At 34.4% G+C, this 25,616-nt stretch overlaps 3 protein-coding genes and 1 long non-coding RNA gene across 4 annotated transcripts; 2 read left to right on the top strand and 2 right to left on the bottom strand.

Annotated features, from left to right (window-relative positions):
- Positions 1–8,212: 8,212 nt before the first annotated feature.
- Positions 8,213–9,751, top strand: LOC138125933 (short-chain dehydrogenase/reductase family 16C member 6-like). The gene is made up of 6 exons (XM_069041497.1): positions 8,213–8,452; positions 8,514–8,676; positions 8,728–8,882; positions 8,933–9,110; positions 9,161–9,531; positions 9,588–9,751. Exons 1-6 carry the CDS (start codon positions 8,442–8,444, stop codon positions 9,658–9,660), a joined length of 951 nt encoding a protein of 316 aa, XP_068897598.1. The 5' UTR covers positions 8,213–8,441; the 3' UTR covers positions 9,661–9,751.
- A 126-nt stretch (positions 9,752–9,877) lies between these two features.
- Positions 9,878–13,622, top strand: LOC138125932 (sterol O-acyltransferase 1-like). Its single transcript, XM_069041496.1, has 6 exons — positions 9,878–10,117; positions 10,169–10,339; positions 10,389–10,537; positions 10,591–10,724; positions 12,558–12,992; positions 13,045–13,622. The coding sequence occupies exons 1-6, from the start codon at positions 10,092–10,094 to the stop codon at positions 13,477–13,479; spliced, it is 1,350 nt and encodes a 449-aa protein (XP_068897597.1). The 5' UTR covers positions 9,878–10,091; the 3' UTR covers positions 13,480–13,622.
- Positions 13,623–18,069: 4,447 nt separating this feature from the next.
- LOC138125934 (23 kDa integral membrane protein-like) lies at positions 18,070–20,586 on the bottom strand. Its single transcript, XM_069041498.1, has 6 exons — positions 20,263–20,586; positions 20,026–20,211; positions 19,796–19,969; positions 19,562–19,744; positions 19,472–19,509; positions 18,070–19,419 (listed from the first exon to the last, which is right to left on the bottom strand). Exons 1-6 carry the CDS (start codon positions 20,320–20,322, stop codon positions 19,377–19,379), a joined length of 684 nt encoding a protein of 227 aa, XP_068897599.1. The 5' UTR covers positions 20,323–20,586; the 3' UTR covers positions 18,070–19,376.
- A 1,400-nt stretch (positions 20,587–21,986) lies between these two features.
- On the bottom strand, positions 21,987–25,273 carry LOC138126203 (uncharacterized). Its single transcript, XR_011157686.1, has 3 exons — positions 24,387–25,273; positions 22,141–22,405; positions 21,987–22,050 (listed from the first exon to the last, which is right to left on the bottom strand). It is a non-coding gene; the product is annotated as an uncharacterized lncRNA (long non-coding RNA).
- Between the last annotated feature and the right edge of the window lie 343 nt (positions 25,274–25,616).

Raw genomic sequence — 25,616 nt, 5'->3', positions numbered from 1 at the left:
TTGTATGTACCACGGCGTCACCGAATGATTACGCCCATCGAACGATATCCATTTCTCGGGCTAAAGCCCTCTAGCTGGATTCATGGTTCTCCGGGCGTAATCATTGTTGTAATGCCCTTGGTGCATAAATAGCTAATTTGTGCGATTCTGTTTTAAAATTTACCAATATGGCTATATAACAAGGTTGTAGTTGCTATGATATGAAGCTGTTGATTGGTTGTATCTATGCAAAATCAATGTTGTTCAATAACAATGTTGCTACATTTTGAAACAGAATCGCACTAATTATCTACTTTGAGTTACAAATAGGCTCGTTATTATACCGAAACCAGTTTAATAATGAAGCATATTATTAAACTGTTTTCGGTAACGTTTAGCTTTTGTTATATTGGCAAAATCAGTCGTTTGACGTCAGGCGTCAAGATAACCAGTGGAACTACGAAGCACAGACATTTTTTTAACATTGAACATAGTCCATACTTATTCCCTATGTTCAGTTTTAAAAAACACAGGTCAATGCATGTATATAATCACGTAACCAAGGTAACGAAAATAAGTACTTGACAGTTTAACAAAATGGTCAAGTTGCTTGACGAAGAAATACACATAATGCAGTTATTCTATGCCAATCAGAGCATTAGAAATGTGCGTGACATTTCCGATGCAACACATGATAGACCAATTCCATCAATCGGAACAATCTTTAACATTATTTCAAAATCTCTGGTGTTCGGTATAGTTGGTTGCATAGCAACTCACAATGCATTGACCTGTGTTTTTTAAAATTGAACATAGGGAATAAGTATGGACTATGTTCAGAGTTAAAAAAAATGTCCCGGTATATTGGCTATATGCTACGAAGTAAATTTAGTAAAATAACCTTACATTTTTGTGAAAAATATCTGTTACCAACCCACGCGAAAGTCCCTAGTCTAATATGAAAACTGAACAGCTGAAATTTCAGGAATTAGTAAAGCAAAGTAGATAAAATAGTATATGATGCTCGTTTAATAAGACGTATTATCACATTCGTTCCATTAAAGCACTTCTCGCTACACTCGTCGTGCTTTAAACAGTGTCTTATTAAACTCGTTCGATTCCGACCCAGGGCGAAAAAAAAAGGCTATATTCTATCTCGTGATTCGGAAGTCACGTTAAGCCATTGGTCCCGGTCTATTGAGTTGGTCATCCCGCCCCTCATAGATTTGTAAAACCAGTCCTAGACTGTGTAACAACATTACTATTACATTTGAAAATAATGTTAAAAAAATAGTATATTAAAGTATAAGTGGATAAAAAGGTCTTTAAAACACGCGCGATTTTTCGGGCACGACGGCGCAGCCGGAGTGTTCGAAATAGAGCAAGTGTTTTAAAGACCAGTTATCCACGAATACTTTACGCAGTTTTTTTTTTATTGGTACACTTTGAAATCATAAATATTACAAAAAATGGAAATAAGAACGTGAATACATTAATGATGTGACATGTGACAGCTATACCCATAGTTCTCTTTGTTTTGTTTTATAGCCTGTAATTCTGTTTGAATAAAATTAATTGAAGAAAACATATTTTTTTTTTCACTGTTAAAAAAATTGTTTTTTTTTGTCATGTTAAAAAACAGTGTCCTTTGCAACTTGCTAGCGATGAAAAAATGTCACGTTTTTTTGACGGCTGTAGAAATTTTTTTTTTTATTATACCTGAATCAGAATCCCTGTTTTTGACACTAAAATGCGTGCGAAAAAGGGCCCTTAAAACACTAAAGCTTTAAGGTCGCTTAGGTAACAACAAATTCACCTATATTTTGAACAATGGTAAATAGACATTTATACACAATTTATGTTAGCAACGAAACAACAATTGACCATTTCTATATCATCGATTACTTCGGATAAGGTATTTCAATTTACTTTTTTTGTTATAATTTTCAAATTGTAGTGCAGGTATAATAAAAAATAGCGTATGATACACGTTTATAAGGCCCTTTAAAGCACTTGCGACGTTAAAAGCACTCCGCTACGCGTCGTGCTCTTAAACTCATCGCGCGTGCTTTAAAGGCTTCCTTATAAACTTGTATCATAATATACTATTTTGCATATCGTAATGAAAGTGGCACTTTTTTACACGCAAAATCGTAGTGAAAGCCGCTTGGATAAAAATCGATGAAAGAGATTATAAGCGTGGCGTCGCCGTCGTGGCGAACTTATTACGACGACAATGGTAATGAGTTCGCCTGGTTTGTTTATCATTCCTGCTAAGCTTCCTAACGTCATATCGTAATGAAACAAAGTGCAGAACACAATTAAGAATTTTCTCTTTCCAGCAAATTTTGTATAAAGAATAGTATATAGTATAGTAATATCGGGCCTTCAAATAAATATATATTTACAGTAGGCGTAGGCGACATTGTAATTCTGTTAACAGTGTAAAGTAATTTTTGTAGGTAACCAATTATTCTCCGGAGTTACACAGGTTACGTATTAAGCTTTTTCCATCTTTTTCCCAATTTCACATTGTCATATTCTGTGGAGGGGGAATAGGGAGAATGCACTACAAAAATTAAAAATATTTTCTAACCTAATTTTATTTCGTTAAAATGTCAAGACATTTCTTGTGTAATTTTCTACGCTGGAAAAATGTTGCAAACAATTGAATCCCCATAGGTTGCTCTAAATATAAATTTATTTGAAGGCCCGTTAGTATATAAAAATGGTAACGATGTCTTCTGTATCGCGTAAACAATCCAAAAAGTGGTCGTTTTATTGAAGAAAAAGATTCCACGAAAGATCTTGGAGTAATATTTTATCCGGAATTGACATTTCACCCGCACCTGGAAGCTATTTGTACATTTGTATAAAATATTTGTCATATAAACTTCATGGAGTTTATCCTCAGATTGGTATCAATCAGTTAGATTACCTAATCTTTAAATAAAAGTTGAGTACATATTTCTAAATTTTACTTTAGTACGTAGGAATTGTAAATCTGCGAATTACGGTAACCACGTTCCGAATCGAAATTCAGTAAATAAGTTTACAATATTTTATCTTTACGAAATTTGACACAATTATTCTGAAAAATTATCTGTTTAAAAATAAAAAAAATTACAACTTCCTTTTTTTCATTCACGTAATTGGAACAAGACCCACATTGATTGTCAACGAATAAACAATAAAAAGGTATTTTAAAAATTTCATGATTGAGCGTATTTTTTCGTGAACAATCAAGATAAACGGACTCAAAGATCAAGAATAGAGCAAAGGTTTGATGTTGGATAATTCTTTTGAATAATTAATTAAACTGGAAATTATTGAATACTGAATAATACCTTCAGTAAATTGAACTACGATTTATGTAAATGAAAATTTTTCTTACCCTTTAGTTATACTAAGACTTGGCGCGACCTTGACGCAACCTTGAAACACAACAAAAGAGAAAAAAAAAGGCATTTGCACAAGGTTTGAATGGTGGGACACGATCTAGGAGGACGCCCTGAGGCTGTCTAGCCAGAAAAAAACGCGAAAATTCTAGAAGTAGTTAAAGTGAACAATTACCGATTTTTTCAACAAAAACTATTTTAGAACAAGCGGTAATTAATATTGGCCCGGTTGAGTATTGCAGTTAATAAAATATAATTAAGCTGCAAAGAAAATTTCTCTTCAAGTGTATGGGCGAGGGTTCAGATCAATTTTACGTCAAGAGTGAGAGGCTGAGGGTCAAACTGACTTTGTAGTTAAAAATTAGAATAAACAAAATCTGAAAACGAAGCATATTTTGTACAATACAACGAACTAGGTGTGTGATGTGTGAAGATGGAGGAGAAGATTCACCCATCTTGTCTCCGCTATTCTTTTTCAATATTTGTTGCCAACATAACTACTTAAATTATAAATTCTTTTTTAAACATTTAAAGTGATTGTGGGATATTATTACAACCTTTTGTGCCCCCTGGATTGGTTGCCAACTTTTAATGGGAAATTTTAGTAACCATGGAGTAACAATCCGTCGTGCTAACATCAGATAGGTGCACTGACTATGTTGTCCCCTAATTCCAACTGTTAAAGTGAAGATTTAATTAATAATTTTAAATCCAAATGACACTACATCTTTCATTTCTTTAAATCTCAACCTCTTCAAAGCAATGAGTTGTACATCCAAAATAAATACATATTTTTGTAAGAACTTCGACCATACAATACAATTGTATTGTATGGTGGAAGGTAAGAACTAAGTTCGTTTTCTTCTAAATTTGGTCCTTGATTGTGGAGTCTTTAGTGTCCCATTTCTTCAAAAATAAAAGATATTGATTTTTTTAAATATTTTTCAACACCACATGACACTTCTAGATGAGGAAATGCGGTACTTTTAGTACAACCTGTATATATAGTTGCCCAACTAAAAGTATCCTTGCGGAATATCTTAAAAACTATAGATCTAAGTACGTCAAATTGCCGAAACAAGTCAATTTTGATTTCGGGAGGACACATAACAGTGGCAAATTCAGAAGCGCAAATTCGCTAGAAACAGTGGCCGAATGACATATTATTTAAAAAAAATTTAAATTCTCTTTACAACAATACCATATAATTTCATTGTTGCTTATGCTTTTTGCTGAGTTTATTAAATTCTACAAAAATCTACAAAAGATGATTCTGTTGCTAATAATAAAAGTACTACACCGAGAATGGTAGAGAAAAACTTGAATTTTTCATATAACAATGGTCTAATTTTTTCCGACAAAATTTGTCATTTAAGACATGAGTAGCTTTTGCAACGAAAATTACACGAGTCGACGAAGAAGACGAGTGTAATTTTCCAAATCAAAAACTACAAATGTCTTAAATGAAAACATTTTGCAGAAAAAAATAGATCACGAATTGTATTTGACTTGACAATCCATCGAGAAAATTTTTATAGAGTTGATGCATAAAAGTACGCAACCATTTGTACCAGCAATTATTATAGTAAAGAATAATGTTGAATGTAATACTAATCATAACGGGTGTTTTTTTAAATTTGGCGTTGAAGTGTCGTTTGTGAACGCGCTATACAGATTACGGATCAGGGATCAGCTGTTTAAATCGTACGCTTTTACACGAGTGGAGTGGTGCGATATCAATCGACTCTCCAACGCCTACTTCGACGCCAAATTTAAAAAAACACCTTTATACTCGTATTTAGGGCCTTGTTTGTCACACATGTGTATCGAATTAATATTAATTTAATAAAAATTTGACACTTCATTTTGACCTAATAAATTTGACGTTTCATTTTGACATAAATTTTGTCGCTGAAAAACTCCTACTGCAGTAGGGTGTTTTTTCACTTATAATTACACGAGAGCTTTTTTTGGCGAAGTAAACTTGACATTTCAATGAGAATTTTGTTGCAGTTTTTTGAGTTTAATTGCAGGCAACAAAATTCGAATTATAAATGTCAAGTTTACTTCGACCCCCAAAAAAAACTTGAGTGTAATTCGATAAGACAATTTAATGAATACGGAAAAGTACGATGATGCAGACCTACTAGAATCAGACGCTTTCAAAAGTTAGGTTCCGTTTTGTTGCTGGAAAAGTTAGGGCAAACTTTTTTCGCTGTCATAGTGACAAAAACACCGCTGCGTACGGGATTTTTATCACAATCAATTTTTTCCATATCGTAATGAAAGTGGCACTTTTTTACACGCAAAATCGTAGTGAAAGTAGCACTTTTTTACACGAAAAATCGTAGTGAAAGTTGTACTTTTTTGCATCATTTTATTCCATTTCCTTGGAGATGATTGTCAAAGCATACCTATTTTTTTTTTTTTTTGTAATTTGTCAGAAATCCTTTTGTACCAAATTTTTCAACTTACATTGATATGCAAAAAAATAGTGTGACGTTATGAAAGTCCCTTTTTTCCGTTATTTGCTTGATTCAATCTGCAAATTCGTGAAAAAAAGTGTGACTTTCATAACTGTAGTGGTACAAATAATTATTGATTAGTCCAGATTTGAAAAATTCTGGAATTTAATTGGTTAAAAATGTTTGAGTTGGATTGTCAAAAGAAAAACAGTTCCTACAATTTATAAAAAAATTATAATCTGCAACAACTCAGCTATTATTGAAACACTTATCCCATGGTTTATAGTTTTGACTTGGGACCTCGTGATTTCTCCTTTTTTTCTAGTTTGAAAGACAAGATGCGTGGTTTGCGATTTTCAAGTCACGATGGCGCTGTTGAAAGTTTTAGAAACCCTATTTCTCAAGAAATTTAGAAAGAGTGGAAGTTTATTCTAATGACTAGGATCAAAAATGTTCTTTGAAAAATAAAATGTTTCTTCGATTGTATACTGATGCAGCACATATTTCAGATAAATTACCAACTTATGTAATCTTCTCTGACAAATACATATTTAATCCAATTTGTTTTTTTATATTTTGTCCTTTAATAATACCTGTCACAATCTGTTCAAATGTAACAATAATTTGATTACATTGTTTGTTTACTTACTATATATCTAGGTGTGTACTACCCACTTAGTATTGTGTTCCAGAGTGCTTTATCTTTTCTTGTAAGTACCTATGCTCAAATTTCGATACATCTCAGGAAAAGCTGTTTTATAAATACTTATGTATAAAAGGTGTTTTTTTTAATTTGGCGTAGAATTTGGCGTTAGAGAGTCGATTGAGAACGCACCACTCCACTCGTGTACTGTTTTATCAAAATTGTTCTAGGTCGTAAAATTTTATTGTATATTGTGAGCGATTAACAGGTACAATGGTTTGGTTTGAAAAGGTTGAGAAGCGGCGCGTGCCATTTGCCGTACAACGCAAATCTGCAAAATGTACAATACTACACGCCTGCTTAAAATAAACTAGGCCAAAATAAATAGGGAATTTTTCCTTTTTTGAATTTTTTATAACTACAGTTTATAATTTGTAATGAAATGTATTACAAATATGTATATAAATATACACATTAAATGTAATGTTTCAAGTACCTGTAACATTTTAAATTTATCAAGTGTTTAAGGATGAACTGGAGTAACATTGAAAAATGGCGAAAATTGCTCAAAATTGGTACAATAGTTCTTCTATCAATGCTAAAGTATTGTGCCAAATTTAAAAAAAATTGATCGAGGAATTTTAAAGTTATTAGTTATTACCTTTTAAAGTTTCGGGATATTTTACACGCGTTCTTATGAGAAATCGATCAATGCTCGTATATAAATTGATAAAAAATATAGTTCAAAATGGCCAATTTTTCTTAAATTTTTCACACACAAAGTATCGATATCGTAGAATTTTCTAATGAATTTACAAAGAAAGTTGGTCGAGGATTTTCCATGTAATCGCTAATTATATGTGGAAAAACACGGTTTTTGAGGTTATGTACCTGTTTTAATTTCAATAAAAAGTGAACAAAATGCATATAATTGACGTCGGTATGCAATATTACACTCATATCGCACGTTTTACTACAGTTACGTTAAGAACTTTAACAGAAATGCAATGAAAATTGAATTCAATGTGCTTATGTTTACTTTTACGTACAATCTTAGTCAAAAGATTGTAAAATCACATGTAAGTAATTATCTAAATATCAAGAAAATAAACACAAAATTTACTTGCAACTGATTACAATTCGTTTCCAAAAATTAAAAACTTTTTTTTTCAAATATTGATTCCTCGTAATAAACGTTTCATAGCATTATAAGAATTCCGCAACTTTTTGCTGAGATTGTTACTCCAGTTCACCCTTAAGAATACATGGGAGGATTGGGGCAATTATTTGCTTTTCAAGAAAAATTTTTGCCTAGTTTATTACCTGCTAAGATTTATAAGCCCTGCAAGATTTTTAACTTCAAGTACCATACAATTTTACGACCTACAACCAAATTGAGAAAACAGTAAAAGCGTAAAATGTAAACAGCTGATCCGTGATCCGTTATCTGTATAGTGCATTCACAATCGACTCTTCAACGCCAACTTCGACGCCGAATTTTAAAAACACCCGTTATATCTAGAAAGAAGTTCCAAAGGTGGAATAAGTACAGATTTTTGCCATCAAAAATATGCGTAGTTTGTATTTGATTTGTTAGATAAGTACTGAGTAAATATATCTGGGAGATAATCTTATCTTTTAGCAGATGTGCAATTTTTGCATATAGGTAATTTATCCTAACTGGGAACTACATGATGTACCGAGCAGCTTTATTAATTTATAATTAAACTGTTATATGTAAATATTTTCACTATAACGTGGTAGTTACGTCTAAGTGGAAATGACGTGTCCGATCTTTACTAAAGGTCGATTTAAAAAAATATAAGTGTACCAATCAACAAGATAGCGTTCCAATATTATCTAACAAAATGTGACTTGACAGTCTTAAAACATACAAAACGGGGTTCCCGCGTTAGTCGTTGTGATATCAATCGTGGAACGGACAACTTTTTAAATATGTCTACACCGTGAGTATTTCAATTTTATTGTGTTTTTTTTTTTTTTGTAAACTGCGTATATTTGTCTAAGGAATCAAGCCCAACAAGATATAGGTACACTGCTGGTACAAGTGACTCAAACCACTGCAGATGTGATTGTGCTGATTATTCAGATATTGTATGCCTTTATTTTGAGTATAGGACGTTTAGCAATACGAAAACAACCCAGATCGGTCAGGGGTGACATTGTTTTGGTAAGAATTTGCCCAAAAACACCAAATAAATTTTTACCGTGCAAATTAAAGGTGACTGGAGCGGGTCACGGAATCGGCAAAGAACTTGCTCTTCTGTACGCTTCTGAAGGGGCGACCGTTGTCATCTGGGACATCAACGAAAAGAATGGAAGTCAGACCGTTAAAGAAATCGCTCAACTCGGATACCCCAAAGCACACTTCTTCGTGTGGGTAAAATTCTTCAGAACAAACTCCCCAATAAACCGACCACTTGCAGATGCGACGTTTCAAGTCGAGACGATGTATTGCGAGTCGCCGAAGAAGTGCGACACAAGGTAGGAGACGTAACCATTTTGATCAACAATGCTGGAATCATGCCCACTCACCCGTTCTTGGAACACACCACAGATGAAATCCAAAGAATCATGAACATCAACGTGATGGCGCACTTTTGGGTAAAGCAAAACTGCAAAATTGAAAATCGATTGTAAGTAATTCTTCGCAGACTTTGGAAGCTTTCCTCCCTGCCATGAAGAGGCACAACTACGGGCATATAGTGTCGCTTTCTTCAACAGCAGGCTTGTTCGGAATTCCCAACTTGGTGCCTTATTGCTGTTCAAAATACGCCGTTAGAGGCTTGATGGAAGCCCTGTATCAAGAATGCAGAACTGATAAGAAGAATTACATTAAATTCACTTCCATCTACCCTTACATGGTGGACACTGGTTTGTGCAAGAAGCCCAAGATTAGGTTTGAGAACCTTATGCCTCTCGTCAAGCCCAAAGAGGCAGCTTTGGAAATTATGAACGCTCAAAGAACGGAGACCAACGAAGTTACAATTCCGCGTTACCTCTTCGGTGCTCATAATCTCTGCAGGTAATGTGGAGAGCTGCGACATGCAGGAATCGTGCGAATAATTTTCTTTTTCGCAGGATGCTTCCGCTGAAAGCACAGTTGTACATCATGGACTTCATCGGCGTCGGGTTGGAATCTGACCTTATATGAAAAATACAAATAATGTTGCTTGGTCATTGTATTTTATCTGTGACACGTTGCGAAACAGAGTTGTTTTACAAATAAAAATTTGGAAGAGTTATTGGCGTATTTAAAAATATACTGTTCATAACACGACCCATCTTGAACATACGTTGAGATAAGTCAGTGTCAACGATAAAGGAATTATTAATAGATATCTCTTCGGCCTAACGGAACCGTATCTGTATTAGTTATCGTTAGAAAACACAAAAAACAAAGAAATGCCGCCGCAAGATGATTGTTTTTTGTTCCTAGTAACGTTTTATCAGCTCTTCTTTACCCAGTCCGATGGCACGGCGAGTCTGCCTTGCTCGTTACAATAGACCGCATGTGTTGGTAGTCAGTTCTGTGCCCAAAAACAAACACCTATTTGGTGGTTCTAAGAATCGCCCAAAGTTATCATGCCTTCCGATCGAAACAATAAAAAGTGATTAATCGATATAGGTTGTCTGTTGATACTTCTTGAGATGTTTTTTAGTGACCAAACAAGAAGAAAACCGTTCGAGAAGGAATTCAAAGTAAGAGACGCTCCATTGACCGAGCGTTTCGAAAACAGCAACGATATCAAAACCATTTATAATTTGTTTGCGATAATATTAATTAGTTTATTGACAAACACCATCATTTCTGATTACTCGAAAACAGGACAGTGAGTTGGAGTGCGCTTTTAAAAAACGAAACAAACTAACTATTCGTAGATTGTACTTCGGACAGAGATTGATTGTGATCGGTTTCAACAAGTTCCACTTGGTCATCCTGACCTGGTGCGGCTTCAATATCTTGGCTTGTCTGTCGTACTGTTGTTTCAAATTCTGGGCACAAACTCGCACGCTATTGAAGCCTAGAAGTGAGTGTTCGCCGTTCGGTAATGTTAGGCACTAAACGGATGCTCCTTTTCAGCTGCAAAATTCTGGGACAAAATATGGGTAACGATTTTGATTTTTTATTATGGTATCTCTTTGTACGGTTTGCAAAAAACAGTCAACGGTCTAGATTTCGCCGCAGGCTCCGCCACAGTTCTCTTCTTGGAGGAGGTAAGTAGCCTCAAAATAGGTGTTTCCCGGTTATCTTCGAAACCTGCGATGTTTTTTACTTTGCAACAGAAACTATACTAGGTCAAATTGCTGTGTAAGGTTGGTATTAAATGACTGACGGAAACGCGAATTCACTTTAAATAAAATGAGCGTTTAATTATTATTAATTTTTTACAAGTTAGAGAATCAGCGAAAAAAACAGTATCAAATTTTATTCTCTAATTTCAGATGGTGACGAAATACGTACTTTTGGCAGACTCGCTCATTTTGACAACTAAAATAGAAAAAAATATAAACCAAGATTAAACCGACACCACCGACTCGTTAAATTTTAATAATCAAGGCGCGGAAAGTGCTACCAACCCATAGTACCTACAAAAGTTGCTATAGCATATTTTTTCCTGGTGGATGGTTGCACGCGCATTTACAAAATCCTGCAACGAAATGCAACCTCCCTATTGGTTACTCTATTCCACTAACCAATAGGGAGGTCGCATTTCGTTGCAGGATTTAGTAAATGCGCGCGCAACCGCTTACCAAGGAAAAATATGCTATACTCCGTACGGTGATAGATTGCACGTTTTTAAATTCTAGTTCCAAAACATAAAGCAGTGAAAAATACTAAACTCTCCATCTCAATTGTTTCACGTTATGTAGAAAACCGTTGTATCCCTGCAGATTAATTCCCGCCAAACCAGTTTCTGTGTCTGTCTTCTGTCAAAAAACGTGCAATCTATCAGAGTACGGAGTATATAATGTTATAGTATATTTTTTCCTAGTAGGCGGTTGCGCGCGCCATTTACAAAATCCTGCAACGAAATGCAACCTCCCTGTTGGTTACTCTATTCCATTAACCAATAGGGAGGACGCATTTTGTTGTAGGATTTTGTAAATTGCGCGCAACCGCCTACCAGGAAAAAATGTACTATAAATTACTTACTTTTTTAATTTTGATTTTAAATGTTTTTGAGTCATTCCTTACAAAAATACAGGGTATTTCGCGAGTGATAATGAGCCCCATGGAATTGAAAATGCAACCCACAATACATTTCCAAAGTTAACGTGGATATGTATTTGTTGTTTGATTTAAAAAACGTAGAACATGGTTTATTGTGCAGTTTCGTAAATTTTGACACAAATGTCATTTGCTGGGTTAAATGAAATTGTGAAAATACGAGGAGTTTTTGGGAAAATACAGGGTATTTCACAAGTGATAATGAGCCCGACGGAATTCAAAATGCAACCCACAATACATTTACAATGCTAACGTGGATATGTATTTGTTTTTTGATTTAAAAATACGTAGTTCATAGTTTACTGTGCAGTTTCGTAAATTTTGACATAAATGTCATATTCGCTTGGTTAAATGAAAATGAAATTGTGAAAAAACAAAGAGTTTTTGGAAAAATGTTTATTGTGTGCACAAACGCGCAACGGCAGAAGCATTTTCATTACATTCGCCTTAAATCATGATCATGTCTCTTTTCTCATCGTTCGAACACATTTTAATCGTCGTATTTTAACTTTTTCGTAAATGTCAGTTGTGACAAATACAATTATTGGAAGCAAAGCTATCATGGATTCATGATTTCATTTTAAAACAATGCGATATTTGAAATATCGACGTTAGCGTTGGTTTAGCGTAATTTGGCATTTGATGTTTGACATTTAAAGTTACCAACCTTGAAAAAGTAAATTGTAGTGGTCTATTACTATTACAGCACTTAAATCAGCTATTAACGCACTTTTTAGCGTGTTGTAATAACTCTATTATAAACGCAAAATAGAAAATAACTATTGCAAAATTATTCCGACTGATAAGTTTTCTTTTAGGTGAGACTCCTGATGAAGCAACATGCGTTTGTACGCACCAACGTTCCTCGAGTCACAAGCTACAAACCTCACAGCGACAAGACTTTGTCGCTTCCAAATTTCCAAAAATTCATCTACTTTATTTTTGCACCCACTTTCATATACAGAGATGAATATCCCCGGACTCAATCTATTAGATGGAAATTTGTGTTTTACAATTTCGGGGAAGTCCTCGGCATAATATGGCTCTTGAGTCTGGTGGTGGAGAGGTTTTTGATACCCCATTTCGAAGATATTTGCCTGCGCAAGTACACTCTTAGCGAAGTTATGGTTCCGGTCGTGGCCAACTCTCTTCCAGGAATATTGTTTATGTTGTGCGGTTTTTACTCTGTTTTGCACTCGTTTCAAAACGCCTTTGCAGAAATGTTGACATTCGGAGATAGGATGTTTTACAAAGTAAAATGTCTCTAATTTCGCTGCTAAATATTGAAATGGATTTATGTTTCAGGAGTGGTGGACATCCAGATCCCTCTCGGAGTATTACAGAACTTGGAATGTAGTTGTGCATGACTGGTTGTTTACTTACATTTACAAAGACATGTACGAAATTGTTGTTCCTAAGAGCAAAGTAGTCGCTAAATTGGCAGTATTTTTGATATCTGCCGTAATACACGAATGGATTCTGAGCAATGTCTTGAAACTGTTTCTACCAATACAGTTCACACAATTTTTTATAGCGGGAGCTGTTTTAGCTTTACTAAACATGCTCGATCTTCCAGTTGGTAACTTACTTGTTTGGTATCTTATAGTTTTTGGATCTGGAATACAAGTTAATCTCTACACACTCGAATTTTATGCGCGTGGGAATTGCCCATTAGATGCAAATTCCACGACTTTGGAGTTTTTCAAGCCTCGTTTTGTCAGTTGCGGTTGCATACAGTGAACACCTCAGTGAATTTGTTTGTCTTTGTTACAATACAATTGGTTAATTGTTGACTAGTTCTTGTGTTTTTTTGTTGCTTGTGAAACTCAAAGTACTTTAAAATGTTAAAATAAAATTTACAATTTCCTTTGCAATTCTCCAGACTTCTGAATTTTTTTACGTCTGTAATCTGTATGCATTTAGCATTTGTTGAAGTTGTTGTTGTCAAAGTTAGGCAGCACTCAATACACGAATGAAAATCTGGCGCCTCCTTTCTCGTCCACCTCTTGTTCCTTCTACTACCCTGATAGCTGGGAGCGTTTTGAAAGTCCGTTTGACGACGTTGTCGGTGTATGATGGGGGGCCCAATAATAGTGATCCGATTTTTCCTCCTTTTTTAAATTTTCTCTTTCTACACTGACCGTAGGGGTCAGTCTAATGGTCAAAGCAAATCCGACGGTCTCTCTCAAACGCATTCGTTTTAAAGCGATAGCCTGTGTCCGGTCTTGAAACGGACTCGATTAAATTCCCTCGCTCACACCAACAACGACTATTATTTGAAATAGAAAACGTGTTCGGGAGCGGCATGTGGGGGAAAATCCAGTTTTGTGTGTTGGGGTGGAAACGAATTATCTCAGTAAAAAAGAGGGATGTTTGTACTGTCGTAAAGAATCGTTTAAATATGCTTAGGAGGAAGCCCGAGGACAATTAGATCCAGGGATTTATAAATAAAATGATGTTTGCAATAAAAATGTGTACTGGAATACTGTAGAATGGATTATTAATAATGCATTGTCTTATTTTTGGTACAGGTATAAATAATGTACACGAAAGAAAAAGAAAAGAAATTGCCAGAGAAATAAATAGTGAGTGTAAAATTGTGGTGACTGAAATTTATTTCTGCGTACCTGTTACTTGTATTACAATATGTGTGGTTAACATTTCTTGTGTTAGAGACCACTGGTGTGCGTGCAAAAGAGAAAGAAAGCTCGTTTGGCTGATATTTTGAATACAAATCTGGAATTAAAATGCGTTAGTTATAAAAAAAAATAGACATGGTTTTTGACTGACTATTTTATTAATTTATATTTCGGCCAATAGCATCTCGTCATTCAACAATGAGTAAAAAATTTCAGTCGTTAAAATTAATTAAACCAAAATTTTCTCGCCTTCACCTCATATTTAGAGCCAACAAAACAAAATCGAAAAACCAAGCCAGTTTCCAAGTGATAAAATTTTACATCTATGGCAACTGTCTAAACAACTTCTGTCGTTTTAAATACCGGGTGGGGCATCGTATTTGAGAATTTTTTTAAATTTTTTTGTTAATAAATAAGGCAGTAACAGTTTTATTAGTTTTCTGAAATTAATTGTTAATTTACCTATAAAGTTTTTACACTAAATGAATCTGTATCTGCTAGCCCATCAAACCCTGGTGGCACAATTACAAATTTTGACTTGGTTAGCTAAATAATTCGCTTTTTTATTTAAACGTAAACCAGACGGGTGATTTACGGCACAATGGTATAATTTCCCAACAAAGGTATAGCCGACCGTTTTAAACCTTTTTGCCATAAAATTGACAGTTTCCATTGTCACCTAAATTTACGACAGCACAAGTAGCAGGTCATAAATAAAAATGATTTTGAAAGTTTAAATGTAAAACTGCGTTTAATTCAAAATCTAATTGGTATTTTTTTCCGTCGATTTCGTAAATAATTATAGGAAGTGAATCTGGGTAGGTTGGTATAAAAATCAGAATTTGACTTTTTGGTTGAAATTTACATTTTAATTTTTTTTGGCTTTGTTTGTAAGTGAAAAATTATCAAAAAATTATGAAATGTACCTTACCAATAGCCAGGTAAGTCTGAAAAATTTCGACAATTTTATTTAATTAGAAGTCGCGATTTCTCGCGTGCGCGTATACGATGCCCCACCCGGTATTTTAACAGGTATTTCATTTAATTTGAAAATAGTTTTTTCATGAATTAGTCAACCGAATATCATCATGGTAAAATTTTGTCTGGCAAAATTTTGCGATTGATTTACTCCACGAAATTTCACCACTTATGGATATTATACCGGGTGTATTATGAAAAATCTTTGGTGCTGTAACTTCCTTGTTTTTCATATGATTTTAATAAATGATGTGTCAAACAAAACCGTTTTAAATGGGTACAATTTGAATTGATCCAATATTTGTTCTTGAATTCTGCTTTTGACAGATGCGCCAGCCGAGGCTGGCTGAATTCTAAAAATTCTTTAATTGAATGTTTAGTCCATTTATTTCAGTCTTTTGTTTTAAATTTAAATTAAGGGAAAATTTCCGATATAATTTCCCTAGGGAAAAAGCTTTTTCGGACAATTCTCTTCCGAATATGCCTCAGGACAGATATATTGGGTGTATCAAAAAGGTCGGATAAGCTTTTAAGCATAGCCTGGGGGGTATTTCAGAGATCACTAATTTGAAGGAAATTTTTGTGTGCAGACATTGTGCAGCCAGTAATTCTTTAAAAAGTAATGACCAAAGCGGCAACATTGCGCTGTTACCTCAATAGTGATAGTCGAAATTAGCATCAAGTACAAATGTTTCCTTGGAAACCAGAAATAGCTATTTATACAATTAAAAGGAAACCATAGAAATATTACAATGTTGTCATATGCTACTGCACATTTAAAGCACTTTTAACTTTAACTTGATTAAAACCAAACTATTCTTTTAGATAGAACACAAAAATTCAATAAAATACTTTTATGACAATGTAAACCATACAACTAATACCATACTTAAGTGATCTAACAAAGGATCAAAGGAATTTTTAGTTTCAAGTCTTTTTTCTGTAACTGTTAAAGAGGCCATTATACCATTAAAAAAAGATAGTACCAATGTTTTTATTATTTTTTTCGGTATCTATGAATAGTACTTAATACATATGTGCTAAAAAGTTTATCCGACCTTTTTGACACACCCGATATATCGCCAGAAATTTTTTCTTGAAGTCCAACACTCGTGTGTCAGTACTGCTCCAAAAAATTTCCGGCAATATATCTATCTATCTGTTCCTTGGGTATATTATATATGACAATTCAACTCGCATTCTCTTGACTAATCAGATTTACGAAATTGGTCGGTACCGACCAATCACGCTTGTTTTAAAAAAATTGCCGCGGAAATTTTCACTATTTATTGACGAATTGCTATAACAACCTTTTTTAAATTACAAACTACTATTCAAGTATTTGTTTCAAGAATTTTTCAATCTTCGCTCGGTGAATTGTCACTTATAATATCCCAAGTGCATTGATTATTTTCGGAAATCTTTTCGAATGCATTTCCAAAACGTATTAATTAGCCCGAGTGTCGTGTCGTAAGAACGTCAATGACACTGTTCGTTTTCTCGTGGAACACTATCCAAATGTAGGCTTTACAAAATTTAAGGTTCAGAGAGTCATCAATTTATTTGAAGACACAGGAAACGTACAGTCGATGGACAAATAAAACTGGGGCAAAAATGACAATCATATAAGTCAAAATTTACAAATTTGCATCGTTTAATTACGGCTTTATCACAAATAGGTTAACTTTGGTATGACATATTATATAGACACTGACAAATATATTGACAATTCAATGGTCTGATTTATATAGATTAAATTTTAAGTGTCCCAGTTTTATTTGTCCACCGACCGTACATGAACTAAATTACCTTGCTAAAATATCCCGATCGTGTTTTGTGTTTTAGTCCTTTATGGAAGCATCCAGTGTAATAAATTACGTCCAAATGTTGTTTTTAACTTTGTAAGTGTTTGTAAGGTTAGAGAGATAAACGTCAAATATGTCATCTGGATTTGTGCGAAAAGGGGTGACCAAAATTCGGCGATGGCTCGCGTTTGTTTCATACGCGTCTACGTTTTTGCATCTGCAGCCACGTTTAACACAGTTTTCTTCTTTTTTCTTGCAAACCAGACGTCTTTCAAGGACGAGTTTCTCCTTACAGCATTTTTTATTGACGATCAATTTTTTGATACAAATCTTAAGTGATTCAACATTTTAAAAAGCATGTAAAAATTACGTTTTTAAGACTTGAGTTATTGCATTAACTTCACCGTCGAAAATATCTGCGTTTTAAATTTCACAAAAATTCGTTGGAAAATAACCGAGATATTAGGCTAGAAAGTCTTAGCTGAGACACCTGTATATACATACATAAATAATAATAAACAATGGGTGTTTTTTTTAAATTTCATCTCAAAATTGGCTTGAAAAGTTGATTGTGATCGCACCACTCCTGTAAAAACGTAAGATTACAACAACTGATCCGTCATCCGTAATCCGTAGTGCGTTCACAATCGACTCGTCAACGCCAACTTTATTAACACTTTGAGGTGAAATTTAAAAAAACAACAAATGTCGGATCAAGATCAAAGAATGCTTTGGATTGTCGTCATTCGACACATAGAAGTGGAACAAATGGCATTCTAACACTCTTAATCTGAAATTTATTTGATCACATGATATATTTACAGATGGATAGGCTGCGTGAAAGAGGGGAATGACTCTGCCCTTTCAAATACACCCTTACCCTTTTTTATCTAGTAACAGAGACCATCTGGTATAAAATATATAAATGTTTTATTTTAGTTTTTAAACGTATTTGTTCTTTACAGTCATATTTTTGACAAAATATACTCAAAATAACAATTATTTTGTATGTAAAATGACTCTTGTAACAAATAATAAATAATCAACACTTAACAGGTAACATCAATTAGCAAATATTTTTTCTAAAAAATGTTCAGTGGTAACATCTTTGCCGGTGAACATTCCCATTATAAATCTATCGTCCGTTAACGTTTCACCAATTATAACATCGAACAGATTGTTTCTCATTAAGCTTCAAATTCCCGCGCACCTACCTGCTTCCATTTTCAGAATGCGTATCTGTATCGTTCTAGCCAACCAACGCAGCGCCGACAAAAATTATGAAGTATTAAAATATGTACACACCTACCGCTTATATTCTCCATCACTCTCCACACTTCTTCGCATTTATGATGCCTTGTGAATTAAGCCCTCTTAGTTATGAATTATGAGAAATAGTAATAAATCCAACATGGCTGCCGTAATATTAATAGATAATCCAAACGGCTAACGTGAACATTATACCTCACATATTTTACTCGTTTCTCTTTTCTGCTTTATTAGAAGATTACTGACATCTACGAACTTTGATCGACAATTAGCGCTACCTCACATTTAGCTCCAACTCAAAACTGAATAATTAAATTCGTATTTTCGATTACGTTACCGTCATTATTACTATTTATTACTGCTCAAACGAAACGGTAAATTGTAACGGAGCGGCGATTTTACCTTGAATAAATAAATAAAACAAATGGTTCGAACTAGAGCAATGGGTACCGTGCTTAAAGCAACACATTAGGTACGTCAAATTATTTATTTATTTATTCATTCATAATTTTATTTTGTTTGCAATTGTGAAAATCATATAGGATTGATTTGTGGTTGGGTGTCACGCAGCCAACACCACCTGTGCCTCTTAATGCGTTAAGTTATCAAACGAGAGCCCCAGCTTCCAGGAGGCCATGAAAGACGACGGGTCTCGGAGACAAACGAACGGTGCGTTTCGAACGAACCGCTTTGTCCTCCGCTACCACTCTCCTCTTCTGCGATCCTGTCAATAAGACCGCCAATTTTGCGCCTAAACAGACAGAGAATGCGATGGAGGCCATTTTAGTTTGGATGGCTGAGACGTTTGTAGAGGGCGCTGTTGCAACAACGTGGATTCGAGTTTCGAGTTTTGTAGGAAGAGCTGACCCGGCGGCTGACCGTGTTGTGATGGATGCATTGTTGTCAAATATTCTGCCGAATAAAGACTAACAGGTTGCACTATTAGTTAGTCAGGAGGATCCTCAGGTGTCTCTTCGAGTCTCTGCACTCTGAAACGATTTATTTGTCGTTGTAAGCGACAGTAATCTTGGAGCATCTCACCTCTTCCTTAGAGCTAAAGCTAGCCAAGCTCCAAATATCTGCGCCACAAAGAGGCATTATGCACTGTACATATTTCTTACTCATACTTACTTCGTTTATTGCGAAGACAAGAGATACATATCCAATTGTTTTGATTTCGTTTTCACATTCGAGGGTAATTGGCTTGATGCAACCGACTATGTAAGGATAAATGCATGGTTCTTTTTGTTTTTCGCAGCAACTGGCAGGAAGGCCTTTGTAATCCTGGGGTCCTTCTATTCCACAACAACGAAACTTGAAATCAGACTTGAATTTTTGATAAATCGTGTGTCGTAGGTTAATTACATGGATTTGAAACTTATGCAGATGTTTTAGAAAATCCGTGTTATTGCTTTTGAAAGTCGTATTCAGTTGTTTTTGTACTTTGTCTTCGAATTCTTCGTGAGAATAGACTGTGATGGATGCGAATAAGCCAAGACTGACTTGCACTGCGAACAGTCCCAGTAGAAATGCAGCGTACTTAAAAGAATTATTTGTGGCTTATACTTATTTTTTTTGTTTTGAGAAAATGTTACCACAACAAGAAGACCTTTGCTTTTCTTAAATGTTGCGTAAGATCCGAAAGCAACACTCAAAATTATTCCAATTGCTAAACACATAGCCCAGCTTCCAACCGATAAGTATTTTTTTACAACAATCGTGAAATTTAGCTCATTTCTACGCAAAATACATCCGACAATAAACAAAGTTATGCCGTTAATCTACAAAATTTAAATTTTACAGGGCATTACATAAAAATGGTCTGATATTACCGCCAGAAAACTGTTACATATGTAAATAATGCATCTTGATACTTCTGCGAAAAAGGGCATTTAGGACAAATTTATATTTTTGACATTTAAAAACTGACATTCTTGACATGCAACAACAACAAACTGAAATTCTTCATTTTGGTTTTATTTTTAATTTCAAGCATTATCACATATACAGCATGAGTCAATTGTGGCGTATTTCTGAAATGGTCTTAGATGCAACTATAATTAAAATAATTAAAAATAGTAATTTCAGCATTCACTATTTGTAAAAAAAAAAAAAATTAAAACATTAATCCACGATTGCATTGTTCTGGGAATTGTCGCCTTTGTCTTGACAGTTTTGCTATAGTCCATGTACAGTTGGCTTCAAAAAAAAAACGGGAAATGAAATTTGACCTAATGTGAATTGGAAACTTAATTTGTCAATTTATGTCAATTTGTGTCTGTTTGACAGTAGTATTTCTGACACATAAATGCAATTTTGTATCCTAAATTCTAAAAGGCCGTTTCAAACTATAAAAATTTAATAAAATCTGACAGAATTTTTTCTGACAGTTCCCGTTTTTTTTTGGAGCCAACCGTAATACCCCAAGTCAGTAAAATGAAAGCTTATATTTTTAACTATAAAATTCATGTGCATGAAATTATGTTATGCATGATATTCTATAAAACAACAAGATTCAATTAATCAACAGAGATACGTTTTTTTATTGTAGTTGTCCGTTTTGTCCAAAATTTTTATGTTAGAAAAGGATATTTTAATGACTTGGGGTATTACATGGACTTTAAAACTTATAGGGTGTGATCAAGAATCTGTTGGTAACAATGAAATTTGGCAAATTTGAAATTTGCCATGAACGATTCATTTTTGTAATAACATAAATACTGGGTGATCAAGAAGGACTGTTTAAGTTGGCAATACAATTAAGAACTTTTTTTTTCAGCTATTTACAACACTGCAACCGGATATGTTTTGTGGGTTTATTTGACAGATATCTGACGTAGCATTAATAACGACAAAATGATAGGTTATGAGAGTAAAAATTAACGGCAAAATGAAATCAAAGTCGGAATTCGGAAAAATAATCTAAAAATTAACTAAAGGAAATTCTCGAAGTGCTCCCCATTTTGCTCTAAACATAAATTAACTCTTCTCTCGAACGATTCACCAGCATTTTATTTGAAATATCAAATTTGACTTGTCACTGATGCGACTGTCAGTGTGAAGCCGTCAACAACCGGAAGTTACTCCAGTTGTACCATTTAAAAATAAAATTCAACATTACCAACTTAAACAGTCCTTCTTGATCACCCCGTATAACTGACATAACCAAAAGTGTTTTCAATGTCGTCTCAAGTTAAAAAATCCCTTCGAATGCAAAAAAATAGACAAAAATGCATTATTTTATTTTATAAATGTGGCTTTTCTAATACCGACAACTTCTCCTCACTATTTTCGCATTCGGCTAGGCAATCAAGAATACAGTAGTAGTCAGTTGCCAACCAAAATGGAAAAACTGGAAGACTGGACCAAGCAGCCGAAAGCTTCTTGTCTACTTTATTTGTATTCGACTGTACGAGACAAAAAACACCAGTACTTTTCAATTGTTTCATTGTCAACAGACTCAGTCATTGTTGATCACGGTGTAGTTAATTGGTAATAGAACTCGTCAAAAGGAACAACTTTTCTATCTACCATTTTGCCGAAAAACGATGTTTAATTCCAAAAAAAAATTGGAGTGGTGACTTGGTAGCAGTCAAATGGAGCGGGCACTATACCCATCACTAATCAAGGAAGAATATTAACAATTTGTCGAGAATTATTAGATACTGGAAGTGTGGAAAACGAAATTGAAGGAAAAATGAGACAATTACCAGTTTGAAGAAATTTAAGTTTTTTGTAGATTCCCTCATTGTTCGTAATTGTTACTCCCATGATAACGTCGGTATGACCGTTTATGTACTTCGAGATGGAATGTATAACGAGGTCGGCACCAAAGTTGAGAGGTCGCTGGAAATAAGGTGTCACGAAAGTACTGTCAACAGCCAATAAAATCTTGTTTTTATGGGCAATTTCAGCGATTGATTTGATATCAAACACTTTCATTGTTGGGTTGGTCAGACTTTCTACCCATATTAGCTGAAAATAAATTCAGTGATGAGTTTATTACAAACAGAAAATATTTTCTCAAAAAATAGTGTTTCATTTTAAATGTAAAAAATATTGGAAAACATTATTGGGAAGAAAGCAAGCTAAATATACAACGTGTAACAGAAATAAGTACATTAATTTTAACTGGTAATAGAACTCGTCAAAAGGAACAACTTTTCTATCTACCATTTTGCCGAAAAACGATGTTTAATTCCAAAAAAAAATTGGAGAGATTTTTCACTAAAATAACCCTACGCCACTAAACGGCTAATTGAGATCAGCGCTAATTTGAAAAAAACGTCCATTTTCACCCAGAGAACCTGTTTTAACGCAGAAATCGAAATTCAAAGAAATCTACCCGTATAGCAAAAAATCCACTTCGTAAGAATCTGGTTGTTTCAGGTTTTTAGGTAGCTTAGTTTTGGAGATATGAACGGTTTTAGGAAAATCTTTCCTATTTTTTTAAGCCACTACGCAACGTTTTTTGCCAAAATGGCAGAGAGAAAAGTTGTTCCTTTTGATGAGTTCTATTACCAGTTAAAATTAATGTACTTATTTCACAAACAGCCTGTATGTTGTCCAGCGAAAGATTGGTTGACATAAAAATCACTAAATTCTACGTAGAGAAAGTATTGGGTGATTCAAAATGATTGTGGATAAGTATGGCAACTATGTACAACTATGTACGAAAATTTATGTGGCAACTGTGTTTTGAACAATTTTTACGTTAGTTTTCTTTTTACGTTGTTATTTTGCTGATTCCTACATTGTCATTTTGACGTTTGTAGCCAAAAACGCAATTTTAATTTAATTTATTATTGTATTATATCTACTTTGAGTTACAAATAGGCTCATTATTATACCGAAAACAGTTTAATAATGAAGCATATTATGAAACTGTTTTTGGTAACTTTTAGCTTTTCTTATACTTATTGGTAACATCAGCCGTTTGACGTCAGGCGTCAAGGTAACGAATGAACCTACGAGGTAAATTTAGTATCCCTCCGCCACCCGGCGGCACGGCAATTTTGCCGGAGTACATACACTATTACTGATATTACTATCAAGTAATAGTGCAATGCTTATCAACATAATTACCGGCGTCTCGCCTCCGCATTTTGACTTTGTTGTGTATTATGTTCTGTGTCAATGTTAAGGAATTTTCTCACGATATGACATGAGTACAATAATATACCTTTTTGAATTTCAAATTAGTAAATATAACCTTACATTTTAATGAAAAATGTCTATTACCAACCCACACGAAAGTCCCTAGTCTAATATGAAAGCTTGAGTAGCCGAAATTTCAGGGATTAGTAAAGCAAAGTAGATAAAATAGTATATATAATATATAAAATTCTCGTGTCACAGTTTTAGTTATCATACTCCTCCGAAACGGCTTGACCGATTTTGATGAAATTTTATATGTATGTTCAGTAGGTCTGAGAATAGGTTGTTATCTATTTTTTATACCCCTAAGTGATAAGGGTGGTCCACCCCAAAAAAAATTATTTTTATTTTTTGGACAAAATTGTTTATTTTTATTTTTTTATGATGTGGCATTAAAAAATACATACAACCCTAAATTTTCATATTTCTACCATCAACCCCTATTTTTTAATAACGATATTAGTAATTCAATAATTTTAAACCCCGGTCGATAACTTGATCGTTCAGTTAATTCTGTGATTTCACATAACCTCAAAAGTACTCGACATGTGTCATGAGCTTACACCAATGATTTTTATTGTGTTACACATTGTTGGATTTGTCTCCGCTCCGATTAGCAGAATAACTATTAAAACATCGAATAACTAACGAAAAAAAAATTATGAAGAAAATTCATTTTGAAAGGTTATGTCATCTGTCATTGTGCGCGCATTGACAATTTGAACTTAATTGAGATTTAACGTCAGCTGAGTTTTGACACTAAGTGTGATCAATGGTGATCAACACGTATCACTCTTACCTATTTTTGCATTGTACAGGTTGCGACAACATAACTTCCTTTTTTGAAATGCGCGCCATTCAGACTGTAATGGGGCGGGAGTGGTCTCATTCGGAAGCCGTGGTCCCGTGGTTTTAAAGATGTGTTCTCTATCCTGTCAGCTGCCATCATGCACTATTTGAAAAAAGCGGAAATGCCGAGTAAATGCGCACTGCCATAAAGTGGTACTAAATGCAGAGCGCACCATGTGGAAAGATCTCAGCAGAGGGCCAGCAGTGTCACTAACGCTTGCGCGTAGTTTGAGAAGAGTCATAAAGTGGTACCAGAGAGTGGCCAACTGATAACGCATCTAAAGCATTGACGGTATAGGGCTATAGGGAATGCTCCCTCCTGTTAATACTACCTCCATGGTTGGAAGAGTGGAGATGGAGACCCTGCGTTTGCCGTCGAGGTCTACTTTTCAAACTGATATTCTGTGATCGCAACCCTTCCAAAATTGCTTCAATGTTGGGTCGTGTCCCGAACCAGAAATCAATTGTTACATGGGTCACTACGTTCAGACAAACCGGGAGTGCGACAAGACGAAGAACTGGAGTTTCACTTCAATAGGGGGCAATTTGTAGTAGAGAACTCGCTCGCCAGATTTGGCCCCTTGCGATTTTGTTTATGGGTTTTTTTGAAATCTCGCGTTTATATCAACCATCTAAGGACCCTACAAGACCTGAAGGCCAACATCCGTGCAGAAATTGCACATCACGTGACGTGAATACGAATGAATAATCTCCGTCGGAGGGCGTAGTCCTTAGCATTAAATTAAGGTACAGTTGGTTGCAAAAAAAAACGGGAACTGTCAGAATAAAATTGACACATTTTTACAATTTTTTCATAGTGTGAAACCTTCTTACGAGAGAATTAGAGTCAAAATTCAGACATTTTTAGAAATTATTTGATAGGTATTGTCGAGTAGACAATTAATTGATAAATGGACAAAACCAAATTTACATTAGAAAAATTTTCGTTTCCCGTTTTTTTTTGCAACCAACTGTATTAAATTTGTGTATGCATTAAATCATTAAATTTCAATTCATTTTAATTATTCATTTTATATTAATAAAAAAACTTAATTTAATTCACCTAATAAGTTAACACAACATTTATTGATTCTGAGGCGGTACGAAGTTCGCCGGGTCAGCTAGTTATACTATAAATTAAACACAGTATCAAGTGGTAAATCAAATTAATATTTTGGGT

This window comes from Tenebrio molitor, chromosome 3 (assembly GCF_963966145.1).
Source record: "Tenebrio molitor chromosome 3, icTenMoli1.1, whole genome shotgun sequence".
In the NCBI taxonomy this organism is placed as follows: domain Eukaryota; kingdom Metazoa; phylum Arthropoda; class Insecta; order Coleoptera; family Tenebrionidae; genus Tenebrio; species Tenebrio molitor.
This window is presented reverse-complemented; position numbering and strand designations above follow the sequence as displayed.